Source organism: Trachurus japonicus, chromosome 1, assembly GCF_045865225.1.
Source record: "Trachurus japonicus isolate A0001 chromosome 1, Traja_1.0".
Taxonomy (NCBI): domain Eukaryota; kingdom Metazoa; phylum Chordata; class Actinopteri; order Carangiformes; family Carangidae; genus Trachurus; species Trachurus japonicus.
The window spans coordinates 31,123,778-31,140,978 of record NC_140907.1 but is presented as its reverse complement, the minus strand read 5'-3'; the positions used below and the strand labels follow the sequence as shown (position 1 = coordinate 31,140,978).

The 17,201-nt window shown below is 42.7% G+C and overlaps 2 protein-coding genes and 2 long non-coding RNA genes across 5 annotated transcripts in view; 3 read left to right on the top strand and 1 right to left on the bottom strand.

Annotated features, from left to right (window-relative positions):
* The first annotated feature begins 347 nt into the window (after positions 1-347).
* LOC146992256 (uncharacterized) lies at positions 348-4,683 on the top strand. The gene is made up of 4 exons (XR_015036329.1): positions 348-398; positions 1,972-2,000; positions 2,415-2,502; positions 4,598-4,683. It is a non-coding gene; the product is annotated as an uncharacterized LOC146992256 (long non-coding RNA).
* LOC146992251 (uncharacterized) overlaps positions 1,140-17,201 on the bottom strand; it is a 50,662-nt gene continuing 34,600 nt past the window's right edge. Inside the window, exons 4-9 of the mRNA XM_085785095.1 lie at positions 4,876-4,980; positions 4,467-4,679; positions 3,039-3,365; positions 2,099-2,435; positions 1,940-1,997; positions 1,140-1,391 (exon numbers count right to left, since the gene is read on the bottom strand). Coding sequence (XP_085641221.1) covers positions 1,197-1,391; positions 1,940-1,997; positions 2,099-2,435; positions 3,039-3,365; positions 4,467-4,679; positions 4,876-4,980 — 1,235 coding nt within the window. The 3' untranslated portion in view covers positions 1,140-1,196. The remainder of the gene's footprint in view (positions 1,392-1,939; positions 1,998-2,098; positions 2,436-3,038; positions 3,366-4,466; positions 4,680-4,875; positions 4,981-17,201) is intronic.
* On the top strand, positions 9,976-13,661 carry LOC146992255 (lipoamide acyltransferase component of branched-chain alpha-keto acid dehydrogenase complex, mitochondrial-like). Its single transcript, XM_085785147.1, has 3 exons — positions 9,976-10,188; positions 10,277-10,348; positions 12,385-13,661. The coding sequence occupies exons 1-3, from the start codon at positions 10,021-10,023 to the stop codon at positions 12,550-12,552; spliced, it is 408 nt and encodes a 135-aa protein (XP_085641273.1). The 5' UTR covers positions 9,976-10,020; the 3' UTR covers positions 12,553-13,661.
* LOC146992254 (uncharacterized) lies at positions 15,840-16,781 on the top strand. 2 transcript variants are annotated; one of them, XR_015036328.1, is made up of 3 exons: positions 15,840-16,067; positions 16,257-16,429; positions 16,695-16,781. It is a non-coding gene; the product is annotated as an uncharacterized LOC146992254 (long non-coding RNA). The 2 variants fall into 2 exon arrangements; XR_015036327.1 differs by having other exon boundaries at positions 16,257-16,434.

Sequence of the window (17,201 nt, the reverse complement as noted above, 5' to 3'; positions counted from 1 at the left end):
TTTTAATTCAGAGTAGGCCAACTCGCCAGCTAGCGTTAGCCTGCTGCACAGTGAACCAATCATTCAACAATGTGTTTTCAAGTTGTAAAATACAGGCGTTGGACATAGTCGCCCAGGTGTATTTTTCGGGGGGTTGTGTGTTTTTCTACCGATTTCTACATGAACTTTACACAGTGAAATCATGTAACGTTATGCACTTTTTTTTTTTTTTTTTTTAAAATCACTTGCTGTTTTTCTTACCAGTCCTCATTATACTTTCCACAACAGGCAGTGGGTGGTCGCCTTAAGTGCTCATTTGCAGAGAAGCTCATCCCGCTGAACTCCGTAAATGTAAGTAATGAACAGAAAAACACGGTTGTCTGCTTCACATCACAGATGCATCATCACGGATGACAGAGGTAGGTTGTCTGTTGCATTCACTTTGCGGTGTCGTACAAATTTTATATGTCCACTATATGCTATCACTCTTGAAAGTGAAGAAAATAATGTGTTGGAAGTGGCCTAGTGGTCATTTCTGCTGTAAAATGTAAAAAGTTAAGCATTTTTATATTAATATTTATTATATTTTTATGATATCATCTCTGAGCACTGCACGGTTCATGATTCTGATAATGATTCAGCTTCAGCATTTTTAGGGCAACTAGCCAGAGCTTTAGTACAGTAAGTCCAGGTTGCGGAGAGGAAGCCTGTGGAAGCTGAACTCGTCCAGCTGGTCATTTTGTTCTGACAATTCGGAATCACGCAGAAACGAAAGTATTTGCAGTAGCAACTACTTTCAGGTAAACAAGCCGGGCTCCAAGGTGCTCAGAGATGATATCACCCAGGTCAGAGGTTAGTGGGTCAAGCTACAGACCCCGGATGTTGATAACAGCTAACTCCGGACTTAGAGAGGAATAGCACTAGCGTATCATAACAAGATATTGGTGAAATGAACGAGTTTCGCGGCAGATAGTACGTCATTTACAGGCTGCACTCCGCTACCCCGTATACTCGCATTATATGGATATACGCGGCTCTCGGCTGGATCTCATTTCGTTGGAAGGACTCGTAATGACACCAAAGTTATCTGGGTGAGTAAATGATCATATTTTATGCTAGAAATAAGGTCCAGATCGTAAAAAACGGAAATTCCCCTTTAAGTGAGTAAACTCACTAAGAGGATCCTGAATCCTGAAAATGGTAAAAGTACAAGATGCTCACTTAGGGGTCATGTTGGGTCTCAAGTTGACAACAGCATAAGCAGTGCAGTCCTCTGTTTTAGGCTGATGTGGTTGGACGGTGGAGTACAGAGGATCTGCCTGAGGCTTAGAGAAGTGAACTCTGCTGTAGTGAACCTCATCCTGCTCAGTTGGTTGAGTCTCAATGCTTTCATACACAGGACCAGGGTTTACCTAACGAGGGAACAAGAAAAATAATGCTAGTTAGTTCACATTGTGGTACAGAATAGTGCTCTATGCTGAAAACAAGAACAATTTAGTTTTTGGCCTCTAGTGGTCTTAAAATTAAGCAGAACACATAGGTGTTCATCGGCAGGAGTTTCTCTTCGATACCTAGTCGTGAAGGCTAAAAAAGAGTAGGATTTTCTCTGAAATTTGTGTACTGTATATACCATTGCATCTTTTTGTTTTGGTCTCATTAGCATTTTAGTGTGTTGGAAAATTATTGTAGCTTTCTAATGTGCAGTCAAAATAATATTACACAAAATAGATAAATAAATAAAATAAAATATGGACCCATATAATTAAGGGCACGTTGTAATTTTGCTCAGCAGAGTGTTACAGCTCATTTTGAAGAATCTTGCAGATGGAAAACTACATGACTTGTGCTAAGCAACCTGCAATGATTGTTTTTAATTTTTTTTGTTTGTTTTTGGATTATTGTTAATGAAAGTAACGGTCAACATTTATGCATTATGTTGTGTTGAATTTGTGTTTTTTACCTGCTCAGTGTTGTCTGTTGCTTCGGTTGTAGGATATTGACGTGACGCCTTCTTTCTTCTGGTGAGTAAAATGAACAAATACAAATAAATGTACATGAATAAGGTATTTAAAAACAAAAAAACATTTATTGATCATTACCAGAGTACTGTGTTACTCACCTAATCCAAAAGAAGACCAGCAGAGGTACGATGATCAGTAGAGCAGCAAAGACTCCTACAGCAGCTGCTGCTGCCTTGAGTTTGTCTCTTAGGACTGTTAGAGTCTTCTCATTGGATCTTGGGCCGGTTGTGAGAGCACAGGAGTAGTTTCCTGCTTGCTGACTGCTGACTGGGTCCAGAACCAGGCGTTTGTTTTGACCCTGTGTCACATTCAGAGGTTGACTGTTCAAGTACCAAAAGTAGATGGTGTTAACAGGAAGAGGACAGCTAGTGAGACAAGTGAGTGTGACTCTGTGTCCCTCTGTCACCTCTGCAGGAGCCAACCTCACCCTCACACCTGGAAGATGATGAGATGGGTCAGTAAATGTAAAGAAAACCTGGACTCTTTACATCTGTATTACAAGGTATATCATTGTGCACAAAACCTGCTCTTCCATCATTGCTCCAAAAATTGCTGACTCATTCTAAAGATTTGGATTTGGATTTAATTAAGGCCCTATCCACATGAAAACGTTTTTTTTTATACACAGAGTTTTTGCTGTTCAATATTCCAGTCCACACAAGTCCGGGTATTAAAATATCTATGTCCACACACGAATACGCATTTATGCATAAACGCTGGCGTAGAACGTGGCATACTCCTGCTGACCAAAGCGAGAGTGATGAGAGAGAGGAAATAGCAAATTGGTTACTATAGTAACCTAACAAATAGCTGCAGCGTGCAACGTGACAAATATAGAACGTCTCTGTTAAATATCCGTTTATCTTGTCCACAGGTCAAAATAAATACGGCGTTTTAAAAAATATTCACTGTGGCCGTAGTTTTAAAAAATCTCAGTTTCAAGCTGTTTTCAATACGTTTGCGTGTGTACGGACCCCCCAAACCAGATGAAACACCAAGGCTAAAAACCAACATTTCAATTCACTCCTTTGGAGTTACCTGTGACAACCAAAGTCACTCCAGGTAAATCTGGTCCTGACGTCCAGAGTCTGAATCTATATTCAGCAGAATCAGTCTTCTTCACGTTTGTGATTGTCAGTGTGTGGTGATTCGTCCCATTTTCATGATACTGCACACGACCCTCAGCTGTGATTTTCTCTTCAACAGTCTCATCACCATTTCTCTTAATTTTATACCAAACTTTATCGTGGGGCAGCTGGTTGTTGGGATGTGAGTATTTCCTCGAAATGTTCACTGAAGAGCCGAGTACAGCACAGATTCTCCTGCTGGCATAATTCACAGTCCAACAGTTCTCACCGTCACCACCTGAAATACAGAAAAAAGCAGCAGGTGTTCACAGGCAGAGTTGTCAACTTTGTGCTTTTGTTTCTAGATTTTTCTATTCTTCTGTTCTGTTTCCTTACAACAGAAACAGAAAACAACACATAATGTGAAGCTTAATGGGGGATTTGGCTTCATTGAAATACTATTAGCTATGTGAGCACAGAGTGGGAGAGAAGTAAGCAGATAAACTGTGTGAATTCAAAGTTAAAGCAGATATCAGTGGCACGGCCGTTTCGGCTAATGCTGCGTTCAAGGCAGGCTTTTGAAACCGTAAGTTACAGCTTCAAGTCACAACTACGACTTGGTAGCGTTCCAGGTAACCCGTAGCTCGTGTTTTTACCGTCCTGTTGTCTGTGAAAGTTCCCTATAACGGCCACTCGTTACTTCCGACCTGTGAACTCGTACCAGATCGAACTGGTATAACTTCACAGGAAGGAAAAACACAAAGTACGAGTTTCCGTGAACGCACCATGAGTTAGCAGCCCCCGCCCTTGTCAGGCATCAATTGGTCCTCGTGCTACGTCACCACATTCACGCGCATCCCTTGGCTGCACACACAGCCCTTCATGCCGTTCTCTCTCCTCATTGGATAACACTTGTATCCCACAAGGAAAATTTTCCCCTCGGGTTACAGCAGAGCAGAGTGACGGAGAGACTCGTGTTTAGGCTGAAATACTTCATGTAAGTGATTGCTGACGGAAAATAGGACTATTTAGGACTTATATTAACAAAAACATTCCACTGATATCTGCTTTAAATGTCACTAGTATCAAATAGTTTCCTCCACAACGCACACAACGCATTTTTCTCAACCAGATTTGTTCAATTTGTAGTTTTACAGGGAGGTCTTGCTCCTGTTGACTCCTCCATGACTCTGATGTCTGATGTGACATGTTTCCACTCTACAGGGACATCTAGTGGCCACAAGTTGACAATACAACTCCATTATTTTTCCCACCACCATGATCCCATAATAATCATATTTTTGTTCTATGTGTTTATTTTCTCATCTATTTAGATTTATGAAACTAATGCATGAACGTGTTTAAGAAAATAACAGTCTGGTAATTGGTTTCTACTCACAGACTTCAGGAGACAGCAGTTCCTCAAAGCCTTTTACAGCACAGGCAAAGCTCTCATTAACCCAGGAAGTGTTAAACACATCTTTGTTTGAGTGTCCAATGTCCAGTTCTCTGTTCATGTACCACCTATAGGCAGTTTGAGGGTCAGTCAGTGGGCAGTTGGTGCTACAGGTCAGGTGACCTGGTGATGTAGAGCTCCTTTGAATATCTACTTCTGTAGGAAGATGATAAATACACTTTTAAGTGTTATTAAAAATGATTTGCTGCTGTTGTACTAAGTGAAAACAAGAATCAAACATTAAAAAATGATAACTCAAATTGGAAACCACATCTGCTATGTAAAGTATCTGTTTAAACAGTCTCTATCAGTAGAGGTGTGAGGATGGGAGGTTTGTTCGTGCTAACTTCACCTGTGGGGTTTGTGATGGAGCAGGACTCATTCTCTGATTTCCCTTTATCAGAACACATTCTCCCTTTAGCATAGGTCACATTAATGCAGGTCCCATTGACTGAATCTGAACAAAGAGAAATCAGATTAGGTTTTAGATTTACTTTTAAATATCTCACAGTGAATTAGATGAGTTACGTTTTCCAGTTCAGGTCACATAACATCAGTTAAAGCAGATATCAGTGGAATGTTTTTGTTAATATAAGTCCTAAATAGTCCTATTTTCCGTCAGCAATCACTTACATGAAGTATTTCAGCCTAAACACGAGTCTCTCCGTCACTCTGCTCTGCTGTAACCCGAGGAGAAAATTTTCCTTGTGGGATACAAGTGTTATCCAATGAGGAGAGAGAACGGCATGAAGGGCTGTGTGTGCAGCCAAGGGATGCGCGTGAATGTGGTGACGTAGCACGAGGACCAATTGATGCCTGACTAGGGCGGGGGCTGCTAACTCATGGTGCGTTCACGGAAACTCGTACTTTGTGTTTTTCCTTCCTGTGAAGCAAGGGAGTAGGTTTGATTTTGACATTGGTGGGGACACAAAAGTACTCCGAGGCATCGCTCTTTAAAGTTGATGTTTTTTGCATTTGCAATCATAATTTCATGTTACGTAGGGGTAACTAATGAGCAACTAATGAAAGACAAGAAGGCAACTTAGAAGAGTTCTCATTGCTCTGGCTGAAGTCAACTGTGCATCATCATGACTAACACATCCATCATTATTTAACCTCACCTGTGAATTTCCAGCCTCTCCTCCATCTCCTCCTTCTCTACCTCATCCAGCTTCTCCTTCTCTACCTCATCCAGCTTCTCCTTCTCTACCTCTTCCAGCTTCTCCTTCTCTACCTCATCCAGCTTCTCCTTCTCTACCTCATCCAGCTTCTCCTTCTCTACCTCTTCCAGCTTCTCCTTCTCTACCTCTTCCAGCTTCTCCTTCTCTACCTCTTCCAGCCTCTCCTCCATCTCCTCCTTCTCTACCTCATCCAGCTTCTCCTTCTCTATCTCTCCTTATTCATCTGTTCTAGCCTCTCCTCCTCTACCTCCTCTGGTCTCTCCTTCTTCATCTCCTCCAGCCTCTCTACTGTCTGTCTCTGTCACCTGACAAAAATATGTTGGTGCAGGACATATGAACAGATACATTAGGGATACAATGATCATAGAGTTTGATGGTACAGTTATTGCCTGAGGAAAAAGGCTTTTACTTTTACACACTTGTGTAATTTATTCCCCCAAAAATATGGATGTATAAAATTACATGAGCATCTGGAATCTGAGGTTTTTTTGTAGGCCTATTTTCCTGACCAATGTTCTTTTTTTTTTTTTTTTTTTTAATAACTTTTAAAAAGTGTATCTGTTTGCCATTAAATATAGGCTTTTATTCATTATCTGTAGCCTATTGTTGAGGCTCGACAGTTAGATACCCTTGAAGTAACTTACACTTTGACTTACAAAGTGTCTTGTCCATTTTCCTTTTATTTGACATTATTACCAAGCACAGACCCACAGGCAGAGCGCGCACGCACGCAGACAGACAGACAGACAGACAGACAGACAGACAGACAGACAGACAGACAGACAGACAGACAGACAGACAGACACAAACACAAATGTCCATGTAAATGACACCAATGATGTTAAAATCCGTCTAGCTGACGTGACCCAGGCAGAAGAAATGCCGAACATGATGAACATGTTGACAACTTACATTCGCGGTTGCAGATTGAAGCACCGTGACCTCCTGTCCCGTCCGACCAACGAGCAGGTAACTTTTACAAGCAGACGGAGTGACAGCGGGGACAGCCAATCACATGTACGTTAGCGAGAAACGGCAGAGCCAATCAGAGAGCGATATTCAGGTTAGAGGCGGGACTTCTAGCAGAGACTGACTGTTAACCCTTTGTGTGCCATAATCATTAACTAAACACTATGGACAGCGGACACAGCGGCTGAATATTGGTAGGGACGTGTCCCTAGCGTCCCTACCCAATTCTACGCCCTTGGTTATCAGTAGTTTATAGAATGAAACACAAACGATCATTTTACTCAAACACACACCTATTGTTTCCCATACGTAGACCAATGTGGTGCAGCGCCACAGAATCAAGACCAAGACACAAATTGATTCTGCACAGAGAGAGAGAACCGAGCATGCATGCCAGTGGTGTGCGGTAAAAATGAAACTTACCAACCAGCAGTGTTTCCTATTAATTAACGAGTCTGTGGCGGCCCGTCTCTCACGTGCGCGCTGGTGCACACACACACAAAGACGGGTCAAAGTTTCCTGATCCGACTAAACAGTTCTGATCAACACAAACTGAGGGTTTGATCCAGATTAAAACAGAGACTGGATCACGTGATCTGGTTTTAGTTTTTGCAATAACCCGTTTTCAAGGTTTTATCCGATCAAACTGGGCACTTTTAGTTAGTGCCACGGGGCAAAGACAGCGAGGCTCTGTCCTCTGACTTCTGCAAGACCAGGGGTAGACAATAAGGGAAATTTGCCTTTGCTTTTGAAGATCACTGGCCCCACCATTCTAACCACTGGCCCAAGACAATAGGTATCGATCCCCATATTAACGAAAAACAACATATCCCAGCCAATTCCTGCGGTCTCGCCATCGAGGCTGATTCTGATACTTTCTGATACCATTACTAGTCAATTTCCAACATTCTTGATACTTATTCAATACCACGATCTTGTAGTTTCTTGAGATTTTGGGGGATTATTTTGTTATATGTATTTTAGTGATTATGTATGAGTTGGTATATTTGTGTTTAATTTTTGTATGTTGTTATTTATTTGAGTCTGAGGATTTATATCCTGTATCAGATATTTTTCATTCAATTTCATTAAAGAAGGTCAAAAAAAGTGCTTTTAAATTCATCAGGCTACTTTATTTAATAAATAAATAACTGTTTCGCATATTTAGCCTCCACTGTGGTTTAACAATGAAGTAAAAACAGAGTTAAAATGGTAAATATGCCTCAACACAAACATGAAGTTATGTAGTCATTACTTTTATCCTCCAAGTAGTTCAGTGATATAACTGTTGTTCTCATTCATTCACGTTTAGGCTGTTTCCACAGATTGGTGCAAAACTGACTCATTGTTTCATTTTCAGCTCAGTTTTGCGTTTACACACGTTTTTTTGTTGTTGTTATTATGGTCTAAATGTCACGTGACGTGCCACCGCTGTGGCGCACACCGAACAGCTGGCGCCCCAGCGCAAGCTCTGGCCCGTGTGTAACGTTCGCGTCGGTCCCGACAGGACTCGACCCGACGCGCTGAGGAGGAGGGAAGTTTCATGGTTAAGAAAAAGGTTTTTATCGGTTCTTGTGACGACCTTCTATCAGCAGCAGTGAGTGAGCTGGAGCTGCAGCTGCAGCTGCTTGCAGGTGGTGCTGCCGTGCCAGGGCACAGCGCTGGCTGCGCACAGAAAGTAGATGTCTCTGTCGTTGATCGGGTCGGGATCTCTTAGCACTAATTACCGAGACGATTTGACAGTTATCATTTCAAACCACAGGGATTTAATGTGAAATTAGATTTATTTATTTACTTGTTATATTTTTTTCAAGGCATTATTTTCACTGGCCCCACCGGGCCAGTGTTTGGAGCGTTCTGGTGGCCCTGACGGTTTGAAAAGTACGTCCGGGCCACCGGGCCATTTATATTGTCGACCCCTGAAGACACAACACTCGTTTATTGGTGTATTAATTCTAGGGCTGTCAGAGTTAACGCGTTAATCGCGATTAGATTAATTAAAAAAATTAACGCGATTAAATTTTTTAATCGCGGTTAATCGTGGCCCATTTTGTCCTCTGTCTGCTGGACTGGAGGACTGGAGTGTGGGACCTCCAGTCCAGTAGGTGGCGGTAAGGCACCTTCAAGTTGGTTGCTACACAAATATACACAGTCTAACATATATCCACAGCTCCATCCATTGATTTTTTGACGGCTTTGTTGTCAACAAATGCACATGGCCATGTATTGATTTTTTTGACAGCGTCGGTTGTCAACAAATGCACGTGGCCAGGCAGAGGCGTAGCAAAGTAAAGGGCAATTTCCACTGGATGCAATTTGTTTCAATTCTGTGTGAGTTTCATGCATCATGTGTTATGATTAGGTACTAGGCCTGCTAGGTCTGGTCTAAAAGTTGTTTGTCTAGAGATTATAACACTTTGGAGGGTTGAAAGTCCAAAGCGCCATATATAATATTTTTAATAGAGATTAATCGCGAGTTAACTATGGAAAAAATGCGATTAATCGCGATTAAAAAAATTAATCGTTTGACAGCCCTAATTAATTCACGTTTTTTGATAGGTATTATAGTTTTTGATCAATCACTGTTTAATGACCATGATCATATTTGGAGAAGTGTTGTGATTATAATGGGTGTGTATTGCGCAGAATGTTCAGGCTAGCGTGGGTGACATCATTTTTCTCTTTCCACGCTGCTTTCAGCCACAAATTACACTCTACACACATGATTTTTTCCACATTTGTACACAAACGTGTCCTCTCTCTAACAATGTGTTCATCGAAGCAGAGAGACTTACAAAATTTAAACTGTGAGCCTCTCATTGCGGCCAGGTCTCTTCCTGCCGCCCATTGACTCTAATACAAAGAGAAGCAGGAGGGACCCCTGTTTATAACTTGCAAGTGTTTCCAAAATATTTACTGTAGAAACACCAAAATCATACCAAAGTGTTCAGGAAATCCTTACGACGACCACGGTCTGCTTCTTTTTCTGATAGGAGCTACCATTTGGTCAGAATAAGCCCAAATGTGAGACCAGCGCAGAGGCAGAAAATAACCCTTTTTCTCTACATTTCGTATGTTTGTGTCACTGAAAACATCTGGCCCCGATAAAAAAGTTCTTGGTTTGAAAGTCTGTCCCAACTGAATTTGTAGCTGAATATCCATTTAACAGCAGATCAGACCTGTTATGTGTCAGATAATCATTAATCAGTTGTCATTGATCAGGTTTCCCAGAATCCGATCAGATCACTGGGTCTGGATCAGTCTGACCCGGTTACTTCACATCATTTATATCTAATCACCTTGGTGTGTCTCTTTGCCCTCAGGCGTCCCACAACATCGGGCTGGCGATGGACACGAGTCAGGGTCTGCTGGTGCCCAACGTGAAGAACGTGCAGCTGCTCAGCGTGTTCGACATCGCCCAGGAGCTGAACCGGCTGCAGACGCTCGGCGCCGTGGGGCAGCTGGGAACGTCGGAGCTGACGGGGGGAACGTTCACCCTGTCCAACATCGGATCAGTGAGTCCAGACGCCGCCGCTCTGAGGACGGAGACGGACTCTAGACCCGCTCTAACCACAACCTGTTTCCTCTGTGTGTGTGTTGTAGATCGGAGGGACGTACGCCAAACCAGTCATCCTCCCTCCTGAGGTCGCCATCGGAGCGCTGGGGAAAATGCAGGTGAGTTCCAGACTTTCCAACGACCTATGAACACACCGCAGACATCAAACATCATAAGTGTACATCATAATACATAAGTACTTAGATAAGCCCCTCCTGCAGGGTAAGAAATTAAGAAAAATGAGGCCATTTTCAAAATGTGTGGGGGCCATTAAAAAAAAGGTAATTAGAGCTAGTGAATTAACACATAATACTGTTGAAATGAACGAGTTTCGGGGCAGATAATGTTATTTAGAGGCTGCATCTCGGTGCTCCCATCACTCCCACTATGTGGATATACACAGCTCTGAATGGATCTAAATATCGTCTAAAGGATCCTAATGACACCAAAGTTATATGTGTTAGTAAACGACCAGATTTTATGTCAGAAATAAGGTCCAGGTTTGGGGCGGTGCGTGGCGCAGTGGGTAGAGCGGCCGCCCCATGTAGAGGCTACAGTCCTCACCGCAGGCGGCCCCGGTTCGAATCCCGCGTCGGGCAGCCCTCTCATTGTCATTCCCCGTCTCTCTGCCTCCCCCTTTCCTGTCTATCTCTACTGTGTGCTATCAATAAAAAGGCAAAAAGCCACCAAAAAAAAAACTTAAAATTAAAAAAAAAAAAGAAATATGGTCCAGGTTGTAAAAAACTGCACTTTTCCTTTAAACTTATGGGCTATAATAACATCGGACGTTGTTTATTGATCAACTGAGCGCCGGGTTAAGACACGTTAGATCAGGGGTGCCCAAATTCTTCTCAGTGAAGTGCCAAAAATGAATCGGGGTGGAGGGTCACGGGCCAAAATTAAACATTCAAATTAAATATGCCTATAACATGGGTTAATTGTGCAAAATAAACACTCATGCAAAGTGTTTTTTAAATAACACTATTGATTATTGTGTTTCACTGGTAAACAGGGCTCCAGACATTTTGCCCCTAGAATTTGGGACAGTACAAGTAAATTTTTCATCTACTTGTGCCGTATGTGCAACCAGTGAAGTTGCCTGTCTTTTGTTTTGTAACGCTGGTGAAACATGAAAGGGGAGACTCAAAAAATCTGATGTTTGTAATTACAGGTGGCAGGTCAATGTGTGTGAGTATTGTGAATACTTGCCCTGCAAATCAATTTACAAGTGTGCGCCCCTAAATTGCCTACTTGCTCTCCTAAAATTTTAAGTTAGGGGCCACTGTGCTCCTAGTGAAAAATGTTAGTCTGGAGCCCTGCTGTTAAAACAAGCAAAGTTACTGGTACTGGTAGGTCTGGTTGAGAAGGGCATCGTCTGCTACTTGTGTCGTCCCCAGAAAAGCAGAGTAGCATGTGAATTTGTTGCCGTTGCCCAGTCAGCTAATGTCCAGTCTCCCTGCTCCTCTCACCCACACACAGCCTTTTTTTTCATTGAATGACTTTTCAATTATTGAAAATAATTGCTCATCCTTAAATCAAAAAATACTAAAAGGCTGAGGAGTTGTGATGTTGTTGAGAAATAAATATTCAAAAGTCAGAATTTTGCCTATTTTCTTTATAGACAAAATAACTTTAATTACCATACACACACACACAAAAAGTACCGAAAACCGGAACCGTTGGAAACTGGAGCATGAGTGAAGTGTCCTTTCTCTTCCTCCAACCATAAAAATAAAGTCACTTACACAGTGGCTGATAACACGATGTTGACGCGTGCATATGGGTGCAATTAAAACCAGTCCAAACCAAGGTTTCAATGTTAACTCAAAGTTGATTTATTTCCACAAAATAATAACTCCAGCACTGTCAGGCCATGTCACGGTAAAGAAACGTGTGCTCCATCAACCACACCTGTGCTTTGTTCGTCTCAATCAAAGAACCCCTTGTGACCCGTAGTGCTTGACATCACTTCCTGTATGAGCGGAAGTTACAAACCAAAAATCTACCAAAATAAAACACCAAAAATAAACACCAAAATAAAAGGGCAAAATGGCTCTTACAATGAGTTTTGGGGCGTTCTTGACTAAACTTGGGGCCGAATGCTAATTCCAACGCTGTGTGTGTGTGTGTGTGTGTGTGTGTGTGTGTGTGTCAGGTGCTGCCCCGGTTCGGCGCCGGCGGTCAGGTGGTCCCGGCTCACATCATGGCGGTCAGCTGGTCGGCGGATCACCGCATCATCGACGGCGCCACCATGTGCCGCTTCTCCAACCTGTGGCGGGAATACCTGGAGAACCCGGCCAGCATGGTGCTGGACCTCAAGTGACCGGACCCGACCGGACGGAACCGGATGGAACCGGACCGCCAACACTAACACACCTTCACCTCTCCCCCTTCGCCGCCACCGCTGCTGCTGCCTTCATCATCATCATCATCTTCTTATTCTTCTTTTCTCTCATTTCCTTGTTGCCTTTGAGCGAGTTGCGGCGGCGGCGCGATGCGGCGGGGGAGGGGTCAGCCTGTCAATCATGTCGTTTCCATGACAACCACTCATTCACTCACCCACCCCCTTACTCTCTCACTCACTCACTCTCTCTCTCTCTCGGTTGGAGGTTTAGAGGTTTTTGTAGTTTTTGGTCCAAGTTGAACCAGGGTTCAGCTCTTCAGGTGCTGGTGGTCTGGGTCTGGATTCTCTTTGCTGGGGGGTCGGGGGTGTGTGTGTGTGTGTGTGTGTGTGTGTGTGTGTGTCATCAATAATTCATCAGTTCATTGATCAGTTTGGACTCTGTTATTCTGGACCGGACCAGTTTTGTTGTTTTTTTTCTATTTGGAAAATTAATCCTAATAATAATAATTTTAATCGGTGAAACTTTTAATTTGAAAATCACAGGAAGTGAGACTGAACCAGTGTGTGTGTGTGTGTGTGTGTGTGTGTAAGAGAGATCCAGAACCAGAGTCTGATTGGGGGGGAGGGGGGGGCAGAACTGGGTCCTGAGACCTGAGACCCGGGTTCACCAGAGTCCAGTTCCATCAGTTCGATCCAGATCAGATGAACCCGTCTGGGATCTGGTCCAGTTTAAAGTGGTTTTCTGAGTCCTGAACCAGGACCAACCGCTCTGTGAAAGGTCCACAAAGTCTCCGCTGATCATCAGGACCAGAACTTCACATGGTTCTGGTTCTGGTCCCGGTCCTGGTCCTGGTCCTGGTCCGATCTGGTCCTGACTGACTGAACTGTGTGTAAATGAACCAGTGGACCTGCTGCTGGTTCTGGTTCTGGACCCGTCTGACTGTTACTGTTCCTCCAGCTCCTGAGGGGAAGACCTGGTCCTGGTCCTGGTTCTGGTCCTGGTTCTGGTTCTGGTCCTGGTTCTGGTCCTGGTTCTGGTCCTGGTTCTGGTCCTGGTTCTGGTCCTGGTTCTGGTCCTGGTTCTGTAGCTGCTAAGTGCCCCCCCCCCCTCTCTCCCCTCTCCCCTCCCCTCCCCCCACCAGCTGCTCCCTGACCTGGTCCTGGTCCTGGTCCTGGTCCTGGTCCTGGTCCTGGTCCTGGTCCTGGTCCTGGTCCCGGTCCCGACGTCTTCCTCTGGGCTGCTGGGTAACGATGGTGTCGTAGTTTTTTTTTTTTTTTTTTGATACTGACCTTTATTTTGTCTATTTTGTTTTGTTTTGTTTTGTTTTGTTTCATGTGTTGAAATGTTTGTTGTTTGTTGTTTGTTGTTGTTGATGCTGTCGTGGTTTTGTGTTGGGATGTGGATCTGGATCAGGACTCTTGGACCTGGTTCCTGGTCCTGGTTCTGGTTCTGGTCCGACTCATAAACTGTGAAGTGTCTGAACCCTGGTCAAACGAGAAAAAAGAAAAAAAAAGAAAAAAAAAAAAAACTCAATAAAGTTGAAGTGAACCAAGTCTGAGTCGTTTGTGGTGAGTTCAGGTTCCTCAGAGAACGTGGGAGAAGTCACTTTCTGGTCCTGGACCCAGTTGTTACAAAGGGTTAAAAACTGATCGGATTTTGGATCATTGATCAGATCAAATCTTGAAAATGGATCAAACCTTCATCAGTTTGTGTCGTTCAGAGCTTTTTAGTCGGATCAGGAAAACGTTGATCCAGAACATCAGGATTATTCTGATCCCAGCAGTTTGGTGGATTCAGGAACAAAATGGGATTTAAATTAAATGTTATCTGGTCAAATAAACAACATTTATAATGTAGAATATATAAAGTTTTGATTATTTCACAATTAAAGAACTTTTTCCCAACAATTAGCAAATTTAATGAGATTTGAAGTTTAAATTTGAAACACATGGGGAAATGTTCCCAATGTATTTGACTGATGTACTGTATATTTGCATTTTTAAAATCTATTTAAACAGCCAGACCAGATGAGATCATTTCTGGCTGTTTAAAAAACACTGAAGAAACAAAAAACCAATCCAACAAAGTATAAATGAAACAGTAATCTCTTTCAATGAAAAAAACATTTTTTTAATTGCTTTATATATATATACGGTGTATATATATATAATTATATACAGAACAATACAATTCTCTTTCTCTTTCTTGTTTTTGTTTTGTAGTTTTATTGAGATTTTTGGGGATTATTCTGTTATATGTATTTTAGTGATTATGTATGTAGTTGGTATATTTGTGTTTAATTTTTGTATGTTATTTATTTGAGTCTGATGTAAAGGATTTATATCCTGTATCAGATGTTTTTCATTGAAATTAAATTAAATTTCATTAAATACATTTTTTGCCAGGGGTAATAGTTACAGGGTATCCGCGGGGTCTTAAAAAGTCAAAAATTTGAAAATCTAAATTTTAGGCCTTAAAATGTCTTAAATTTGTTGAATTATTGTGTTCAAGTCTTAAATAATTTTAGACAGGTCTTAAATGTTCTTATGCCCACCATGGGCGAGCATTTCACTCGCATTTGCCCCTAAAAAAAAATACATGTGTGAACCGGGAAAATCACAAAAACAGAAAGAGCACAACCTGCGATTGGTCAAAAACTACAAATCCCACAATTCTCTGGCCTCAACAATAACAGTAGTTAGTGTAAGTAAGGGAGAGTGGAGCTGTCGGTGAAAAGAGGAAACAACACCACGTCTGGTCCTGTTCTATGTTGTCCGTTCACACCGTCACCGTTTATTCGTTACGTCCGCGGTGTAAAAGGCCGTGACGCAAAGACGCGATTAGGCGCGAGACGCGATTAGGCGCGAGACGCGGTATACGCGACTTTTTTTTTTGCGACGCAATACACGCGATTCTTTTATGGCGACGGGACCATCGCGTCTTCGTCTTTTTCATCGTGTTTGGTGGGAAGACCCACAAGGGGCTTCCCACCAAACACGAGGAACGCTTTTTTTTCGCGCGAGCTTTGACGCGCGACCAAACGCGAGATACGCGAGATACGCGATTTGACGCTCGTTTTGACTCGTGTAAAAAAAAAAATCATTTTCACTACAACATTTTTTATTTTTATTTTTTCAAAGGAGGTTAAATCGAAAGCAACTGGACTTAGTTATTTGTCTGAAGACGTTTCACCTTCATCCAAGAGGCTTCATCAGTTCTACGCATCTGACCAGGCTGGGACTGGTCCAACTAACTGGTCTGGAGACTCAGTATAAGTCCAGTTGCTTTCGATTTAACCTCCTTTGAAATACTAAGACCTGGACAAATGGGAATATGCACAGGCCCAGAACAACATTTCTGCTCTCATCAACCATGGTTGAGGTCACAACGCTGCTGTAGCTGCTCTGGAAGTCCGAGACACTGAGGCCAAAGAGGAGCAGAGCGTCGCTGTGTCGGACTGTTTGGATTTAATGAAGAAGCTGCACAGAGTCAGGTGAGCAGAAGCTGCCCCCCATCAATGTTTTATACAGTGATTCCATGTTCTTATGTACATATTGGCCTGATTTCTAAACAAACTAAATACATTTACAATAATCAAATAACATGAAACATTCCTACAATATTTATTAGGTTTTATTCTTTTCTTTTTTTTTCATATGGAAAAAAAAAAAAAACCCGCCAGGCGCAGGTCGCGGTGGAACCGAGAACAGCTGAGTTTTCCTCCTCCAGCTGATCTGTGATCTGTGGTGAAGACGTACAGAGACCTGCCACAGTGTCACGGTGCATTAATATAAACTCTGTCCTCAGACTGTCCTGACTGTCCCTGAACACCACACAGAGACAACATGGAGCTGTGTGAGGTTGAGTTTTATTTATCATGATAATTAATACTTAGTAACAAGCCTGTAAGTTCAACACATCAGTATATGCTACTGTGATTTAACTAGCCTAGTTAAATAAAAAGATGTAGTTTAATACCATAATATCTAGGGCTGACCAAAGGCCAATGTCTTTACTTCATGTGTCAAATATTTATTACTTGTTGCTACGACTCATTTTAGCTTCTTTCACCAAACTCCCATGATGCACTGAGCTCCTACATCCCATCCTTCTTCTGTAGGGCTGCTGTGTGTGGACCAGATGCTGCCGTCACCATGACAACGTCCCAACGTGCAGGAGGACAGAAACTCCAGAGGTCAGAGAGGAGGTGGGTGGTCCTCCGCTCTGATTGGCTGAGAGACCGAATTATTAATTAATTAATTAACCGATTAGTTGTTTGGTCAATAAAATATTAAAAAATGTTGAAAAACATCAATCAGTGTTTCCCAAACCACCAGCTGACGTCCTCAAATGTCTTGTTTTGTCCACAAACCAAAGAGAGACTCAGTTTATTGTCATAAAGCGTCGGACGATGGCCGCATCCTCTCACACCAGTGTTGGGCAGTAGCGACGTTAAGTTCGTGAATCAGAGCCGTAGCTGGACAACTTTATCGCTGCACAGCGACCGCGCGCACCGTTGCACGTCGCTCCAAGAGCCGGTGCGTCCTCTCTGCAGCGGAGACACGGCCACTGAGAGGACTGAGTGACGGGACCGTTCCTGTAGCAACGCGCCTTTTAATGAATCAAA